The 18038-nt window shown below is 39.1% G+C and overlaps 1 protein-coding gene and 1 pseudogene across 2 annotated transcripts in view; one reads left to right on the forward strand and one right to left on the reverse strand.

The window, feature by feature from the left end:
- Window positions 1–10939, reverse strand: part of tgfa (transforming growth factor, alpha) — a 59677-nt gene extending 48738 nt beyond the window's left edge. The window contains exon 1 of one of the 2 annotated variants that reach the window (XM_064297719.1): window positions 10270–10939. In XM_064297719.1, the coding sequence (XP_064153789.1) occupies window positions 10270–10309 (40 nt within the window). In that variant the 5' untranslated portion in view covers window positions 10310–10939. The remainder of the gene's footprint in view (window positions 1–10269) is intronic. The other variant, XM_064297718.1, reaches the window with a different exon arrangement.
- A 44-nt stretch (window positions 10940–10983) lies between these two features.
- On the forward strand, window positions 10984–15369 carry LOC135233800 (uncharacterized; annotated as a pseudogene).
- Window positions 15370–18038: the final 2669 nt, after the last annotated feature.

An 18038-nucleotide genomic window follows, 5' to 3' on the forward strand; every position in this document is an offset into this window, starting at 1 on the left:
CAATCATAATCCTAAAATAGACACAGCTAATAAACACAACTAAGATAAGGGGAACTGGTCTCTTTGTCTATGGTTGTGGGGGTGTGTGTTGGGGTCATTAAGATCACCCGGGCTCTGGCAAAATGGTGGGGCAACTGCTCTTAACAGTACCACAGTGCCCTTATGTGGGCCCCTCTGCCATTACACTTTTTATTTCTTTTCTGGATCTGGACGCTAAACCATCTGTTTGTCATATTCAAAAACCCCGGAAAACCGTACAAACCATGCACATGTTTTCATTGTATTATTGTATTATGCCTTATGTAATAATAACATGAATTGCATGTAAAATGGTTAAACAAAAGGGTATTTTCATGACAACTGCACCATAATATTACATCCACTTGACATGTTTGGTATGGACGTATTCAAGATAATTCAAGCAATTGAATGAAATATGTTTCATACCAAATAGAATTTGAAAAAACATAGTTTTAGAAACTCAGGGAAAAACTACCACAATGGAATGTCCTCTCTGGTAATCATCTCCTTTTCCCAATTTCCCCACTAATTGTTTTAACAACCGCCTCCAAATGGTGGGGGCCGGAATTCCAGATTTGACTCGGCCAGGTTAATTTATGGCAATGCCGCCTAGACCAAACGCGGGATTTGGCTTAAAAGGAAGGGAGACAAAGCAATCGAGGAAGATCGTAAACGACTTCCCCACGTGGTACATACTCTGTGCTCTGTGTGTAGATAGACAAGGAAGATCGTAATCGACTTCCCGCATTGCACATAGTCTGTGCTCTGTGTGTAGCTAGACAGGGAAGATCGCAATCGACTTCCCACACTGTGCAGACTAAACAGTCGTGTGTAGCTAAACAGGCTGGGTAAGAACTTTTACCTCTGTATTTATGTTTTTAAACCTGATAATTGATTTTGAATTTGAAGCTAATTACCCACCTGCCTGTTAAATAAATTCTTCTTATTTTTAACTTGCGTGGTCTTCATGACTCTAATCCATTTTATCTTCTTTTCAGCCGAAATTCCGATTAAATACTCGGGGACAATTATGACTAGGACCTACTGATCAGGGGTCTAGTACAGCGAACGTCTTTAGTGAGGTCTTCAAGTTAGATAGGCGACCACGATCTGCCCGCTAACGGGATTGGTGGTATTGGTTCTGGTGTTTTTGCTTAAGAGGACCCATGGGCGTTATATGCCGGTTCTTGTCAAATTCGCCTGAAGGAGCCCGATAGATACGCACCGTCCTGGGCTCATAACTATCTATTTACTATCCATGCAAGGAAGGCATGTATTATGGTGGTCAGCCTCCTACCCTCTGGATTCTTCACCGAACTGAGATTTAACAATAGTGCTAAACCCGGGAGCATATATTGAGGAATGATGGCACAAGATAGAGTCGAGTGTAACCACTCCCAAGTTCCACGTATAGTTAACCCCAAATTTTAAATTATAATTCAATATGGAGTCAGATTATCACGAGGGTAAAACCTAGTAACTGTTACGCTTTCTTGCTGTGGTCATGGATATATTTAATGTGTTGTTCCGCGCATTTGTGAATATTCTGATGCTCCCATTGGAATATTGACAGTCCGGCGACAGATCAGATATATCTCTGATGACAGCATAGCCCCGTTTGCGAACGGAGAGTAACCAGAATGCTACTGGTCCGTTTCAGGCCAGTCTTAAGCGGGATATGAAGCAGCGCCTTCATATCTGACCCGCGGCGACGGAACCAGTGCATTCTTAAGTATAATTGTGCCCTGTTCTTACGAACAGAGGAAAAATAACTAACATCTCCGGTTTTGAATCACACCAGCCAAGGGAAAACACGCGGTGCCTTCCCCTCCAGCTACAAACCCTCATTGGTCTAGCTGTGAGGTGTTTACAATAATATGTCCTTATGCACTAAGATGTTTAGCTACTGAATCTATCCTATTCACAGATATCCAGTGTATGACATCACATACATAATTCTGTGGTATTGTATTGATATTTCTCACTATCAATAACCGCAACTGCTGGACAAAACAACTGAGTTAAACTCCAGAGCAACCATTTTACGTCATCTACCCAAAGTGCATTGCACATCTAAAATAATGGCATCTCCATTGGTCAAAATTTCTAATTAAGGCTGAGGTTTTTCAAAATAACTGAAAAATGCGATCGTATTAAGAAATGGCTACATACGGCATCTAACTTGGAAGTAGTTGGCTATCTCCCTGGATATTAATTAAATGTTTTTAACAGAAAATAATAATAATAAATGTGATTTTATCCATGGAAACAGCTATACAAATAGGCAAAATAAATGTTGTGGGCGACATGGCTCAGGAGGTAAGAGCGATTGTCTGGCAGTCGGAGGGTTGCCGGTTCAAACCCCGGCCTGGGCATGTCGAAGTGTCCTTGAGCAAGACACCGAACCCCTAACTGCTCTGGCGAATGAGAGGCATCAATTGTAAAACGCTTTGGATAAAAGCGCTATATAAATGCAGTCCATTTGGTTGCGATACAGTCTCAATATTATTGACAAATACCAGTATCATGATTCAGAAATAAAAGACAAGTAACAAATGTGTTTTACTATCCAAAAACAAATATCTTTCAACTTGTAAATTGACATTTAAATGATAACCAGCTATTTGTGTGTAGATCAATAGCTATGTGTGTAAATCAGAGTGCATGAACTGTGAGAGAAAAAATTAAAAAGGAAACTCACAAACCTCACTGACTGTACGCATGTCTGATCCGCAAATGCAGATTCATATGGCAAGCCCTTTTAACATTTAATAGTCTGACCAGATTCACATCACAGATATCTGTAATTCATTTATGACTAGTCAAAACATTAATTTAAGATATCTTTAATTACATTTTGCCAGTTTGTTGTGACACTAATTGCTGAACTCATTTCATTACTTTCCAAGTAGTTCTAAATGTCTTGCAGTTCTGTGACTTAACAACACAAGTCCTGTTTTCAAACTGTGTTGCCTGAAACTAATCATTGCAGCTTTGAAGCCACCTCAGTTTTATTAATGTGGTTGCAACAGTTTTAGTTATAAATTAATGCATTACCAAGAAATCTATTGATTTTTGATGAGGTGTCTTGTGAATTACAGTCATGGACATGCAAAATTCACATATTTTACAGAGCAAATAATAAGGTATTTCCCATAAGCGCAAATGAATTAAGATCTTTGTATTGTTCAAGAATTTGCAATCATACAGCTGAAAGGCTGGGGTATGCATGGGCCTTTCACTGTACCTTTTGTTACTAAATTCTGGTGCTCTCTCATCACATAGTTCCAAAAAACTGTTACAGAAGTTTAGAAAAAAGGCTCAATCTGCCTGTCCTGTACATTAACATTCTTTTATGATGTGCACTATTTATGTGTTCCATTAATTCAAACCTTGTCTAACACTCTTAAATCCCTCTAATTTAAAATGTGATTTCTGATACAGGCTGTGTCAACTGGCATCTTTACTCTTCACAATAAAGGTCATACAATTCAGAAATTTAATATTGCATCAAGTACCAGGTCTCAGAATGTTAAAAATGTGGCACAATCTATAAAGACACTAACAAAGAGTTCTGTGGCTATGGAAAAAAATGGGGTGCTCTATGCTGAGTGAGTGAGTCTTTCTTGTGATTTTTTTTCTCCCTCAACATTCATGCTAAAATAAGAGCAGTGACTGGCTGATTACTCTATTTGATTTGTACCTATATTTGTTCTTCAGGTGCAAATATTAAAATATAAATTTTGCTGACATAGCTTACTTCCATTTACTCTTAACTCATGATCCATCTGTTCACCATGGTAACCATAACACCAGGTGATTTTGGAATGCTAGAAAAGGATAGAAGGGGGTAGATAGTGTCATAAGGGATCAATCATGGTCTGATGATGCCAAAACAATAATATCTGTAAGGTGCACCTCTATCCACAAGACAACCTTTTGCCCTGGAACAAAGTGCCCTGTTAGGTCCTCAAAAGTGTCATTATATGATGGCTAGTGGAGTCAGACAACAGATGTAATACTTTGTGTAGCTACACTAGGGTGCTGAGGTATTTAAATACAAATGAATATGATCAGGTTTGTGGAATAGTGTGTGACACATACCAATAATTATTAAAGGGGAATTACACTTTATAACACTTCAGCTTCTCATGACTGATATTGTCCTTCTAATGAGTGTGTCGCCCTTCATTTTTTGATTAGTTATTTAATTATGTTAATATTTTACGCTGTTTTGTTGTTTTCCTTTACAAATGCAGGAAGTAGACCCAGGCAGTTTAGTGTCGAACTCGAGGATGCATATCATATTATTTTGATACGCCTACTTCTCTGGGGGGGTGCTTCATATCAGATAGCATGTGTGTAATTGACCAAATTATCAACCACTAGAAACATGCTTTTGACACACCCCTTATTTTCTACACACCCCTTACTCGGGTCTCCAGATATTGATTTGGAAATGTTGGAAATCAGTATCTGGTTTTGGCTATTTCAGCCGCACCCATTGCTAACAGGTGCATAAAATCAAGTATACAGCCATGCATTCTCCATTGACAAACATTGGCAGTAGAATGGGTTGTACTGAAGAGCTCAGTGACTTTCAATGTGGCACTGTCATAGGATAGTACCACCTTTCCAACAAGTTAGTTTGTCAAATTTCTTCCCTGCTAGAGTTGCCCCAGCCAACTATTGTGAAGTGAAAACTAAGGAGCAACAACAGCTCAGCTGCGAAGTGGTAGGCCACACAAGCTCACAGAAAGGGACTGCCAAGTGCTGAAGCATGTAGCATGTAAAAATGATTTGTCCTCGCTAGCAACACTCACTACTGAGTTCCAAATTACCTCTGGAAACAACGTTGATACAAAACTGTTTGTCAAGAGCTTCACAAAATGGGTTTCCATGATCTCGCAGCCGCACATAAGTCCAAGATCACCATGCACAATGCCAAGCACCGGCTGGAGTGGTGTAAAGCCCACTGGCATTAGACTCTGGATCACTGGAATCGCATTTTCTGGAGAGATGAATCAGGCATCACACTGGCAGTCTGACGGGCGTGCATCTGGTTTTGGTGGAATACAGTGCCAACTGTACTGGACCGAACAGTGTGGAGGAGGAATAATGGTCTGGGGCTGTTTTTTATGGTTTGGGCTAGGCCCCTTAGTTCCAGTGAAAGGAAATCTTAATGCTACAGCATTCAATGACATTCTAGAGAATTGTGTGCTTCCAACTTTGTGGCAACAGTCTGGGGAAGGCCCTTTTCCATTTCAGCATGACAATGCCCCCAAGCACAAAGCAAATTCCATAATGAACTTGACTGGCCTGCACAAGGTCCTGACTTCTACCCCATCAAACACTTTTTGGATAAATTGGAATGCCGACTGCAACCCAGGCCTTACGCCCAACATCAGTGCCCAACCTCACTAATGCTCTTGTGGATGAATGGAAGCAAATTCCTGCAGCCATGTTCTAAAATCTACAGGAAAGCCTTCCCAGAAGAGTGGAGGCTGTTACAGTAGCAAAGGGGGTCCACCCCCATATTAATGCTCATGGTTTTGGAATGAGATGTTCAACAAGTACATATGAGTGTGGTGTTCATTTGTCCACATACTTTTGTAAATGTATCAATAATTCTTTACCAACAGATCAAAACAGACCTGCAAATTGGGATACGGGGGGAAATCTGACTGCCTCCCTATGTGTCAGAGTGAACAAACCCTTAGGGCCACATATGGACTATGGAGAAATCTTGCAAAACTTAAAGATAAAGAATGATGTGCTGTGAGTCATCACACAGCCTGTGTCATTCTTCAGGTGGGAAGCACTGTCATTTTGCCCTTAATCTAAAAGTAATATTTTGATTTAATAAAAATATCTAGCTAAGAAATGAATAAAATGCTAAAGACCCAATTAAATTTTATTTTTAATCAATGTACAAGTCATGGTTGTAGTATTGTAAATCACTGTTTATGTCTAGACAAATAGCCATCACGAGTCACGACCATTTTATTTTATTGCAGGAAAGCTAACTATTACTGATTTGTCTTCATTCAATAAAGTATTGGTAGTTATTCAAATATGCATACCAATCCCTGTAAGCATGACAAATTCACTACTCTCCATTTTTTGTATGGGTCCTTAAAAAAATGACATTCACGTTAATTTATACAACCTTTTCATCGCTGCCTCATTTACCCAAATGTTTATGGTGTCCTATTAGTTTGATTACACAAACTCTGTAATTGTCACTGACACTGATTTGTTAAAAAACTTATTTGCTTAACAGAAGGCACCATTAATACAGAGAATTACATTTGGTGGAATCCAAAGCCATGTAGCTACTTACAATATTTTGCATGAATTCTCATTTCTCAACTGCAGTTTATGGCTGGTAATTTAAGCTTTATTAACTTGGGGGAAAAAAATAAATACAATTGACAGATATCCACCGATATATCCACTGACTTTCTTGCCTTCTTAAACATCATAACTGGCCTTGAAAAATCCATTCAGGCTGCCCTCTAGTTTAAACTAGGCCAATGGTACTCATACAATGGGAGGACATACTTCCATGATAGCAACATTTCCTGATGGTCAGAGATGAGAAAATGTGAATGCAGCATCCTTTTATGTACCCACCCACTGCAAGGACAGAATCCTCCAATGGCAGTTAGGCTCCACTGTAACAGAGGGCAGTGATGTGAAAGACAAGCCCTTGTATACCAATTATTTGTTCTGAGATGGATTATTAATGCTGAAATATATTCCACATGGACTGCTGCATTAACAAATCTATATACTATATACAGGGTTCATACACTTTTTCACCAATGATACAAACGACTTTATCTCAGCGGGACGATTTAAAATAATTTATTGTAACACTAAGTGAAATTAGGTCTGCATCTGAAACATATGGTGCCTCTCTAAAATAATAAACACCAGACAGACACATTTAGATACATTCTCTCATATTTTAATTCGAATAGTTTAACAACTATAATAGTTTTGTCAATGTCTCAAACAGGGCTCGAAATTGCGACCATTTTGGTCGCACATGCTCCCGAAATTTAATCTGTGCGACCTCGAAATATAATTGGGAGCATTTGTGCGAGTGCAAATAATTGTTCTGGTGCGACCTTTTTTTCTTTCTTTTTCCAGTCGAACGTCTTTCTCAGTACATTCGCTAGTTAGTACACTCAGTATGTGCCTTGTGAGCTGACGGTGACCCTTCTAACCAATCGCAAGCTTGACATTCTTACCTTTAATGCTGATTTTAAATTGGTTGATATTAGCCTTCAATCACTCCCTTTCGCTGCACTCCACTGTCACGCGACACAGAGAGCTAACGCGTTAACTAATGTTACCTGAAGACAAAGGTTTATGTTCAATTTATTAGCGTTATCTAAAGCTGAACAGTTGAAGCGAACGATTATGGCATTTTTTTTGAAACGTTAACGTAGTGTTTTGTGTAGCGACCCGGTTGAAACAGCTAATTTCTCCGATGCAGTTTACTGGCGGCTGATTTAATTCGCGGTATTAATGTGACGAGAAGCTCTTTGTCGTTTGAATACGTAACACGCAATTCCTTGAAGAGTCGACAAAATACCGCGTAGGTTACGTGCCAATTTACGTTTTATTACTATACATACTATTTTTATGATTGGATTAATTAGTAATTATATTTGATGCAACTTTAGCTGTGTTTCCATTACTTTTCAAAAAATATTATTTTCCATAACTTTTCCAGGGCCTGGAAATTTTAAATTTTAAATTTCAATGACTTTTCCAGGTTTTTCATGACCGTACGAACCCTGTATATAGATAAATGGGTCTGCAGAGAGACTCCAACCTAAATGAGCGGGTTGCTAGTAGTACTGATACAAACCTATCCCCATACTGAAAAGATCAAAATATGACACTCGTACTGTCCCTGTGAGTAAACTGTAGATATAATCTAGAAAGAAAGGAACCTACATAACCTCTTGGGAAAACACTGGTCTTAAACGACCATGCTTTTAAAAAATTTTAAAAAACATTGTTCATGCCATTCAAGGTAGCAGAGGTTTCAGTTCTTTTTTTTTTAATTTCCTTTTTTTTTATACAGTTGGCCAAATGAGATATTCAAAAGCATCTCGATTCAGGCTTGTCATCTATTTGATCTTTAAAAACAGGTTGTCCCTTTTTTAAAAATAAAACTAGCAATGTAATATTTTTAATTAATGACGAGTGAGATAAGATGTGATGAGATTACATCCAAGATTCAATATGAACCCTCCGAAAATTCCCAGGACTGGCATCAGCAAGGCATAGGTAAGGACAGCTCAATTATACTGTCAAAACATGTGGGCTAAACCTAATGCGGGCTCAACCCTAACCTAATGAGACTTTACTTTTGGGCCAGTTATGGTTTTATTTCATGACCTAGAATTGGGTTTAGGCTGGGCCAAGCTGATTATTATTTGCAATTTTTTTAATTCAGAAAGAAATAAGTAAATACATTCAAAATTAATTTAATAAAGACGGTAGCTAACTGGATAACTTGTTATGGGTTAGACTAGATTACACAAGTGTGGATTGTTTAGATAGTGGTAGTCACTAGCTAGATAGAAAACAATACAGCTCATTCACACTCCCATGTAACAGAACTCTTTGAATTTGTAAACTTGCCTTTCATTCCTGAACATGCATATCTCTTCTGATTTCTTTTCAGATGCTCTTTCTATCAGGCTCATATTTGAACTTTGTTCCCATGCATGTATATATTGTTTCAATTGAAAAAGTAGACATACCACAATAATCTCATTATGCAAATGCATATTAAATCTTCAAATTCACAGCTTACACAAGCGGTGATTGTGTAGGCAGGGCTGCCACAATGAATTCTCAGGCCCAGGACAAAATATATTGCCCCCAAATATATTTAATAACAGACTAAAAACAGTGGCACCCTGCATCCGAGGCTCCTCTCAGGCCCGGGACCGGGACAATGCGTCCCAGTTTCCCCCCTATTTGTGGCCCTGTGTGTTGGTGACAGTAGCTGTTAGCTAGCTAGTACAGTATTGCATTAATGTTTCTTTGATCTAAACCTTAGAGTAGTCTCCCAGCTGAAGTCATATTACAGTGACAATTTCCTACAATTTTAGTAGTGATTTGTGGGAGAAACAGGACATCCCTACCATCATCTACTATGTCAAGTCTTGAACAACAAAAGAAACAGCTGTTCTCTTGAGTAGACACTGAAAGGAATTTCAAACCCTCCACTAGTTTGTCAGGAATTGCATTTCATTAAGGAAATTAAGGAAGGGAATTTAATGGGAAATATACAGAGCTGTTCTTTGTGTATCATGCCATCATACTTGAAAGTGCACTTCTTCCTGAAGACCATAAAAGCCTTGCAGCATCAACATTCAAATAAATTTCATGTCAAATTTCAAAGTCAGGGTGGGCAATTCCGTACGTAGAGGGCTGGTGTGTATGCACATTTTTGTCTCCATATATTACCCTGGCTAAATAAGTGAATTGGATGTATACACCATCACTGATTCACTTGTAGCCCCACATTAGTTCACAGACTGTTTCATATAAGGACACAAAAGGTATTTGGCAGCCATTAATTCGGTTTTAACTTGAAATGCAGTTAGAATGACAACTGGCTTACATTTCAGGGATAATTAACTCTAAAAGTTTAAATGAAAAACAGAAACATATATGGCCCTCTTTGCCCACCTCTGGTCGAAGTACTACATGGTCTTACTGAGCATGTAAATGCACTACACAGCAGCATATCAAAACAAGAATTTCTGGACTGAACGTGATCACGCATCAGGCTGGCTAAAAAGTAGATACATAAATCAATAAATAAATTCTGCAATGACTACGATAAATAATTGATGAAGCCGGCCTAAATAAAAGTTTGAATCAGAATACGCTGCTCCTGACGCACGACATGCAAATAATTGCGTGTCATAGCTCACTACTTTTAAACGAGCTCGATTCAGCTTGTCCACATTGTGGTTGATTAAAACCAAGACCAGTGCTCGGCTAAGGACACAGTGGTACTCACCGTTTTATTTAAAACGTTTAGCACGCCAGGAAAGCCATCCAACTATCCCTCACTGTGTTTCTATTTTAACGTATTAATTCAATACATAGACGTGCCCTATCAGTCTATTATAACACATAATCCGTCTGTTTGAACACGACTATCTGTCGAGAGGCTATAGTCTAGAGAGCACAAATAAGACTCACCGGTAAGAAAGAAGATCACATCCCAGATTAAACGTCCCATCGTGAGGCTTGAGTTCCCACGGAGCGCAGAAATATTGGTGAAACGTTCTATTCACCAGTTTGTTTCAAGTGAAATCTCGGACGCTGAACCGAGTTTGGAAAACATCTACAATCATTTGAAGACGCGGGTAGCTACGTTCTGTTTTCAAGATTTTAACTACATAAGTTTGCTGTGGAAAATATACTGGAGTTACCTCCTTTTAAACATTTGTTTTTCTTTCCCTACAACCCATTCAAAAGTGCCGTAAAACCCTGCGGTCAGACCATCTGCACTCTGAAAAGGCTCGGTCAATCGATCTGCACTTAATATTTTTAGTACGCGATCTACATTACTCGTTACGGTAACTATCCCTCTTGGGCAAATGTGCAGCAGATGAACGCTACGTTTACACCACCTGGTAAAAGTGACCCAATTCCGATTTTTTTCACGTGGCACATATCGGATATGTAGCTAGCCTACTATGAACATGTAAATAGGAAAAAGCACATGGAATCGGATATTTTCATATCCGTTTTGGCCACATTCATAAATAAGTCCGATATAGGATCGGGGTCCGTGTATCTTTTGATCATTCTATTTTGCTTTCAGAAACAGAAATTAAAAAATGAAAAACGAATGGTTATTTGATTTGAAATACAAGGCATTTTTAATTTTCCTGGTTACTGTCACCTGCGTGTGCTGTTGTGGACTCTGGCAAGTCTTTAAATAGAGGGCAGAGCCAGGCGGGGTTGCGGGGGTCATATTCTTGTGTTTGCGACCTGTGTTCAGCAGACTTTCGCCGTACGCTCCTCGCCAATCGTTCTCGTCGCACTACTTGCGCGGTGTGACCAGAGGATGTGACCAATCTGGAGTGCCGTGGACCGAACTGGTGTCGCCTCTTCCAGTGTTGGCCGGGAAGTTTTAATCTGCCTAATTGTGTTCTTTTTCTGTCCCGGGTTTTTACTTGTGTTTGTTTGTGCTCTTAATAAGTGGCAGTGCGGGAGGGAAACTGCATGGGGCGGTCGGTGGTTGGGAAGAGAGTAGCTACTAGACTACTAGCCTACCGATTTTTTCCGACTGCGGGGTGGTAGCCTACTATAACAAGATCGTAGTGTGCATTCTCACGTATTATTCTCACTTTGCTATGTGTGATTATGGTTACCCTTCTTACAAGCTTAATAGTTTCACTTGGCTGTGTGTAGTGGCTATAGTGGCCACGTCCACGGGTGTAATGTTTTCAACTGTGTGTAGTGACTATGATTACCATTCTTACAAGTTTAACAATGCACTTGGCTGTGCGTAGTGACTAAATTGCTCCGTCCCGTAGCCTATCCGTGCCGCCCAGTGGGGTTTTCCCCCCGTTTTGCCCTTGACCAGCAATACAGTCTATTATATTTTTCCATATTCCTTGTGGCGTGTTCTCAACTCCCTATATATCCGGACCTTACCGGTAAAAAGGTGGTGACAGCCTACAAATTATTTATGGTCCCTTCTAGGAGGGTTTATTACGATATTCTAAAACCGGAAGTTGTCAGGGTAGCGCCAAAACCAAAAAAATGGCCTGTGTACAGGCAGCTAAATATACAGTGAATCCCTGCAGAATAAATAACTAATTTTTTATCGCTGTAAACGAAAATTACGATGGCGTTGGAACCATATTCTGACAGCATTTTAGCCATGACGAAACAAGGGCTGTCATCTACAGAAATCTCTGCGCATATGTCACATCAGTATGGGGACGCTAGAGGTTTTGCAGCAAGAAGTGTCAGGAGATTTTGCGCTGAACATGGCTCAGGCTTGAGTGGGCTCTCCAACGAACATTTGGAGTTAGAGCTGGCAAAAGCTATAAACGAGGTAAGCTGGATCTCCCCCTCCCTACTTTGATTAGTGTGTGAGAGAGAGAGAGCGTTAGAGGGAATGTGTAGTGTCCCGTATCTCCTTTTGCTAGTAAATAGTAAATGGCTAATAGATCACATGGTAATAAATAACCTAGACCTACAGTAATTCCTATTAGTAATCACAAACCCCCTACACACACACACACACACACACATACACACACAGGGATTGACTAATTTAGGGATAAATATATGCCAGCTATTATTATTTTGGTATTTGGAAATGTTAGGTTCCTTTTGTGTCTTTTGCATTTTGACTTAATTCATATTTTCTAGACGGGACCAACATATGGGATAAAGATGATGAAGGGGTATCTGGCCATGAAAGGAATGCATGCTTCAGAGAAACGAATTGGAGCAGTGATGAGGACTATGCATCAGCCCTAACATGAAGCAAGACGCCATGTATGTTATTCTGTCTGCCTTTTATATATTGATATTTTACGCCATCAAACATTTTAAATATATATGTGTAACTAGAATGTAAAGTTTATGAATAAACTTAAGTATGGTAGCTTCAGCAGTTGTTTAGCTGCAATTATTTATCTGTTACCAGATTAAAAAGTTAGAGAGTTGTATTGTAACCCTATGATCATATAACCTAATAGGATTTTGCAGACTATCAAATAGTTTCATATTTTTCCTTCTCTTTAAGGGTGCTCGTAACCTTAACCACATACCGTATCAAGCTGACTATATGGGTCACAAGGTTCACACGGACCAGAATGAAAAACTGGCTATGTTTGGGGCCACCCATGTTTTAGCTGTCGATGGCTTCAGCAAAAAGATTGTTGGACATTCTACAATGCCTATGAAAAACAACCTTTACATCTATGAAGATGTTTTCAGGTAATATTACATTGTGGACATTAAAGGGATAGTCTGATTTCTTCGATAGAGTGGCTGTCCCGTCACTGTTTTGTTTTGGTCATTTGCGGAGATCATTTTGTTTTTTACTGACTTTAAACACACCAATTAATTTAAATTGTGCCTTTGTCAGACATAGCAGTGAAAAGAATGGCTTCAAATTACAAAAATGACAACAAATACTGTTCTTGAACAAATCAGACTATCCCTTTAAGCTGCACATTGTACACATTGTGGCTACTGCATTCATAAAATATGTGACAAAACACTAACTGGTGAACACTAACATTTAACTTGTAGCGGGTAACTACAATGACAATTTTCAGAGAAGATCTCTTTCATGGATCCCTCCTGATTTATCATAGCAGCATAGAGAGAACATTGTGCTGAGAATAAATTATTTAAGTGTGATAAGTGTGGCACAAATTAAAGACTTTTTCATCCACCAGACCTGCAGTAATTACCTATGGTAGGACCAGGTGTGAGAAGATCCAGGAAAAGGAATTTTATTTTACACTCTTCATGCAGGAAATGCTGTCACCGCATCGTTATAATCAGGAGAGAATGCCTTATTTACAGACTTCATCCACTAGGGTACATTTCAGTAGTGTGGTTGCTTTAGCGACACACCACCTGTTGTTTTGCATACTCATTATTATTAATGTATTTGCATGTATGTATGTATTGTGATTTTCTTTGTCTAAATTTGGACTAGCAGTCCTACAGGTTTTAAGCTAAACATTGCTATTCAACATTTATATTTACCCTGGCTCAGAACAGATGCTAGTTATCTTTTTTTAATCTGGTGACAGCAAAACACTAAACAACTGCAGAAGCAACCACACTAAAGTTTGTTCATAAACTTTACATTTTACATACCTGATGACAGTTAATATATTTTTATTTAATACATTTTTATTATCTCACCATAACAAACTGAATGACAACAAAAATCAGAACCACACAGACTGTAGCCTGAGGTCAACAACCGTGTCAACTATCCACTGAAAACGGCCCTTCTGCAGTTGGTGGATCAAGAGGAGCTAGACATGGAAGACAGCCTTGTGAGATACTGTGTGTCCAACCTGACTGGCCAATTGTGCCAGATTGGTATTACGAGGGTGGTGAAGTCATGGAACTCTCACAGGATTCCTGGTAAAATGAACTTGTGTCTGCAAATATTGAAATAATTACAACAGGCATTTTGCAGTTTTGAGATCAACAGTATGTTCTTTATTTCACAGGAAAAGGGACACCAAACGAGTTGGCAGACACCGGGTGTCCTACAAGAATTCCACAGGAACTGTTGCCTCCTGCACTTGAAGCATCAGCCCTCTACAGCCAGCAACTGGGATCCGACACCATATTCTACTTTTGGAGTTGATCCCTTTTCAACTGAACAGGACAAGCTAACAGTTGAGAATCTTTTTGCAGAGAAATATCCAGATATTTCAGATTTGTTTTCTAGAGCAGTGAACAATGACTTTGCCCCATACAAAGAGGCCTTGCTCTATCTCATAACCACAACTCAAAGAAATGTGTGAAAAGCCACATACTCCATTTGAACTTTCAGAACTTAAATTGGTACCAACAACAATTGACTGGTGGCAACAGGTGTGTTTAGGAAAGGCCACAGAGTTTCTCCATGAAGCCATATCAGGCCCAGAGTGCTCTAGAAGTGTGCACTCTCAGTCACTTTGGTGGCAGGTTTGTTTATGTTTCCTAAACATTAAGAGAACTCTTCGGTCTCCACAAAAATAGTGAGCAAACTTTCACCTTCCTTATTAACAGTTGTTTCTATGCTGTGTGCCAATCTGACTTCCTCCAGCCTGAACATGTAAATAAATTAACTACACAGACAAAAGAGCTGAAGGTACCCACCAACTTTTGCATTCATTAAACAATTAACTGCAAATACAGCATGCCCTTTTGTGAGTAAACATGTAAAAAAATTACTCCACTGGAAAAAGGGATTTCAAAACAGAAAATGCATCTGTTAGACCCATAACTGGAAGTACATTTTCGCCTAAGGTGTTCCCTCTACATTTTGCACAGTGCACAGATGTCTGCTGCCACTGCTGCACACATGCTTTGCAGCCAATAATGCCTCTGCAGCACTGTAAGAACATTGGCTCCTCAATGAAGTTAAATGAGAAAAATTAGTCAATTGCTGTGTGTGTGTGTGCGCACTCGCATGTGTGTCCCTGTCCGTCCTAAGTGTTCTAGATGTGCTGGATGACAGTGGAATGGTTTATTTTCTATTTTAACATTAAATTTAATGTAATTAAAATTGTCTTTGTTATTGGATCACTACACCATGAGCATTACATAAAGGTTTGCATCAGTAAATTGAATTAACTAGTGGATAAGAAACAGCTAACCTTGGTTGTAGAATATAAAAATGTTAAAATCTACAATGTGGACATCTCACATTTTAGGATACACTGCAAGAAATGGATCAAAAAATATTTTTAGATATAGGACAATTTATAACTATAAATTGCATACATACTCATACAAATCACAGCTGAATCCTTCCTTGACGGTCTGTAGCTGGGGAGCGGTGAGGATTACTCTTTGGGTGGCAGCTAGATTGGTGAGCTCTCTCATGGCTGTTATGACAGCCAGTAGGCTCTGCGATGCCAGTACAAGCTCCTCTATTTTCTCAGTGACCTCTCCTATGCCTGCAATGTCTTAATCTCTTTGAGTGCTACAAGGAAAAATATGAGATTTTGTTTTTTTCTGGTGGTGGTATTGCAATGATGAGAACATTCATTGTTTTCAAACAATTCACTCCTTTTGTAATTGCATTCATGTATGGGACAAAAAAGCATTTTGTTTTCATTTGGCTCTAATTTACATTATGTTAATGCCACAATGTTTTAGGTGGCCTGAAATGGGGGACTAAGCAAAAAAAGTGTTATCATTTCTAAATGGTGAATCCAATACCCTCTATTAAAACCTGAAAATCTGTACTTTAACCTCATTTTAATTGTTAGATTTCAACTGAACTTTTGGAGTATAGAGCCAAATTAATAGAAAATGCTACTTTGTCCAAAACATTATGGAGGTCACCGTAAATATAGAAACGCTGCTGGCCAAAGGGTAGGCAAACGGGTGCTCATTGGAAAACAGTTTTTTAAATAGTCCACACAACAACTCAAAGGATAATCCAAGAAACAAACCATGTAGCATATCCATGAAAATAAATAAATAACAAGGCACTCCATTTGCAGGTATATAATAAACTTTTGTGACTGCAAACAGGGTGCCTTGGTTTTTAGGAGATGCCAGCAGGTTTTTTTTATTATCCTCTTGCATTCTCTTTAGAGTTATTGTTTGGACAAATAACAGTAATATAATTTTTGAAGTCTACCTCAGTTTCCTCCTCTTTGTGCCCTGCACCTCCTGGAAATCCCATTCTAGTAAAGCAAGAATCTTTCTGGCATTTTGTTTCCAGTACTGTGACCCTTTGGGGTGGGGGGAGAAAAAAGGTTTTAAGTGGCTGGTTCAGCAGAGTAATCACATGCCATCTAATTTTCAATAACAAAGTAAAGACTTGACTGTAAAACAAAATGACTGTTCCTTCCGACTCTAAAATCGCATTCCCTTGTGCATCAGTTAATACCATGGGGTCATAATTGCCAATGGCATCTTGTACTTTCCTGACAATCCCCTGAAGGGTAGCCTCACATTCTAAGAACCGAACCACCACCATTCTGCTGGGACTCAACCTCCCATCAACCACCTCAGCAAGGTACACCGATGTAGAAGCAATTATGATATTAAAATAATTGTGAAGATACACAGGGCATTTCAAATGTTAGTAATGGTTAATGGTCTTAAGTATTTGTATATCATCATTAATTAAATTAATTCAGGGAAAAAATTGACCACTCAAAATGTTTGTATGTTTTATGTACAATAAGTACATATCAACTATCACATACATGGAAAAAGTCAAAGAATGGCAACCCCCATCCGCATACCAGATGTTTCCCTAATGGAAACCATAATTAACGTTATATGCTAGTAACTACTGTATGCTGTGCACTTCACCTTGTCACCTCCCACTGAAGTTGACTTTTAATTTTATTCATTTTCGGTCATTCTAATAATTGCTACAAATCAGTATCATCACAACAAAGGAAACACAGACAAGACTTACCTTTAAAATGTTTTCGCCAAATTTGCTCTTGGGGGGCTGAAGCAGTCCGTGCAGGTGAACTAGGCCTAGTAGTTGCAGGTGTTCGCATGAATGAAAAACGCTGGCCCGTGGAACTTGCAGCTGATGAGCTGGCCCCAGTGTCCTCAGCGTGGACCTCAGTGACCTCTGGGAGCTAGGTCTAAAGCTAAAGTACTGAATGCACCAGATGCTCCAGGAAACTGGGCCACGTTTGAGTCGTCTGTGATGTACAGACTCTAAGCTGGGACGTGTTAAGAAAATCGGATTTAAAGTAATAATCTCAAAGATTTTCATTAAAATAAATGTCTGTTAAGTCACTATCTATCGCCGAATTAGGTAACACAATGGTGATTGAGCCTGTTATTATATTAATTAATATTATTATTAATATAATAATTTATGATTAAAGAACTGGGTGTCTGTGGCGACATACCCGGGAAAAAATCACAAGCGGTGCATAGTTAGTGACGTGTTTTCCATCACCCATCAGTGGTTGGTCCGCCAGAGAGGGTAGACGGAGCTAACGCAACAGGCTCGCTCTTCAACTCACTTGTGTGTGAGCGGTGTACTGTTTTTTCCGGTGTCTGCTAGCGTTACAATAACGGGGGGGGGGGGGGGGGTATGGAACCCTAAAAAGTTTTTGTGTAACATGAGAGGTCGTATTATTTGTTGATGTAGATGATGCTGATTTGTATTACATTTGATGACAATGTAACGTTACTAAATTACATAGCCTACCTATTTGCACAGCTAACGCTAGCTACCGGACCATGTCAAGAAAGGCAACATTAGTTTAGAC

Source organism: Anguilla rostrata, chromosome 10, assembly GCF_018555375.3.
Source record: "Anguilla rostrata isolate EN2019 chromosome 10, ASM1855537v3, whole genome shotgun sequence".
NCBI classification, from domain to species: Eukaryota; Metazoa; Chordata; class Actinopteri; order Anguilliformes; family Anguillidae; genus Anguilla; species Anguilla rostrata.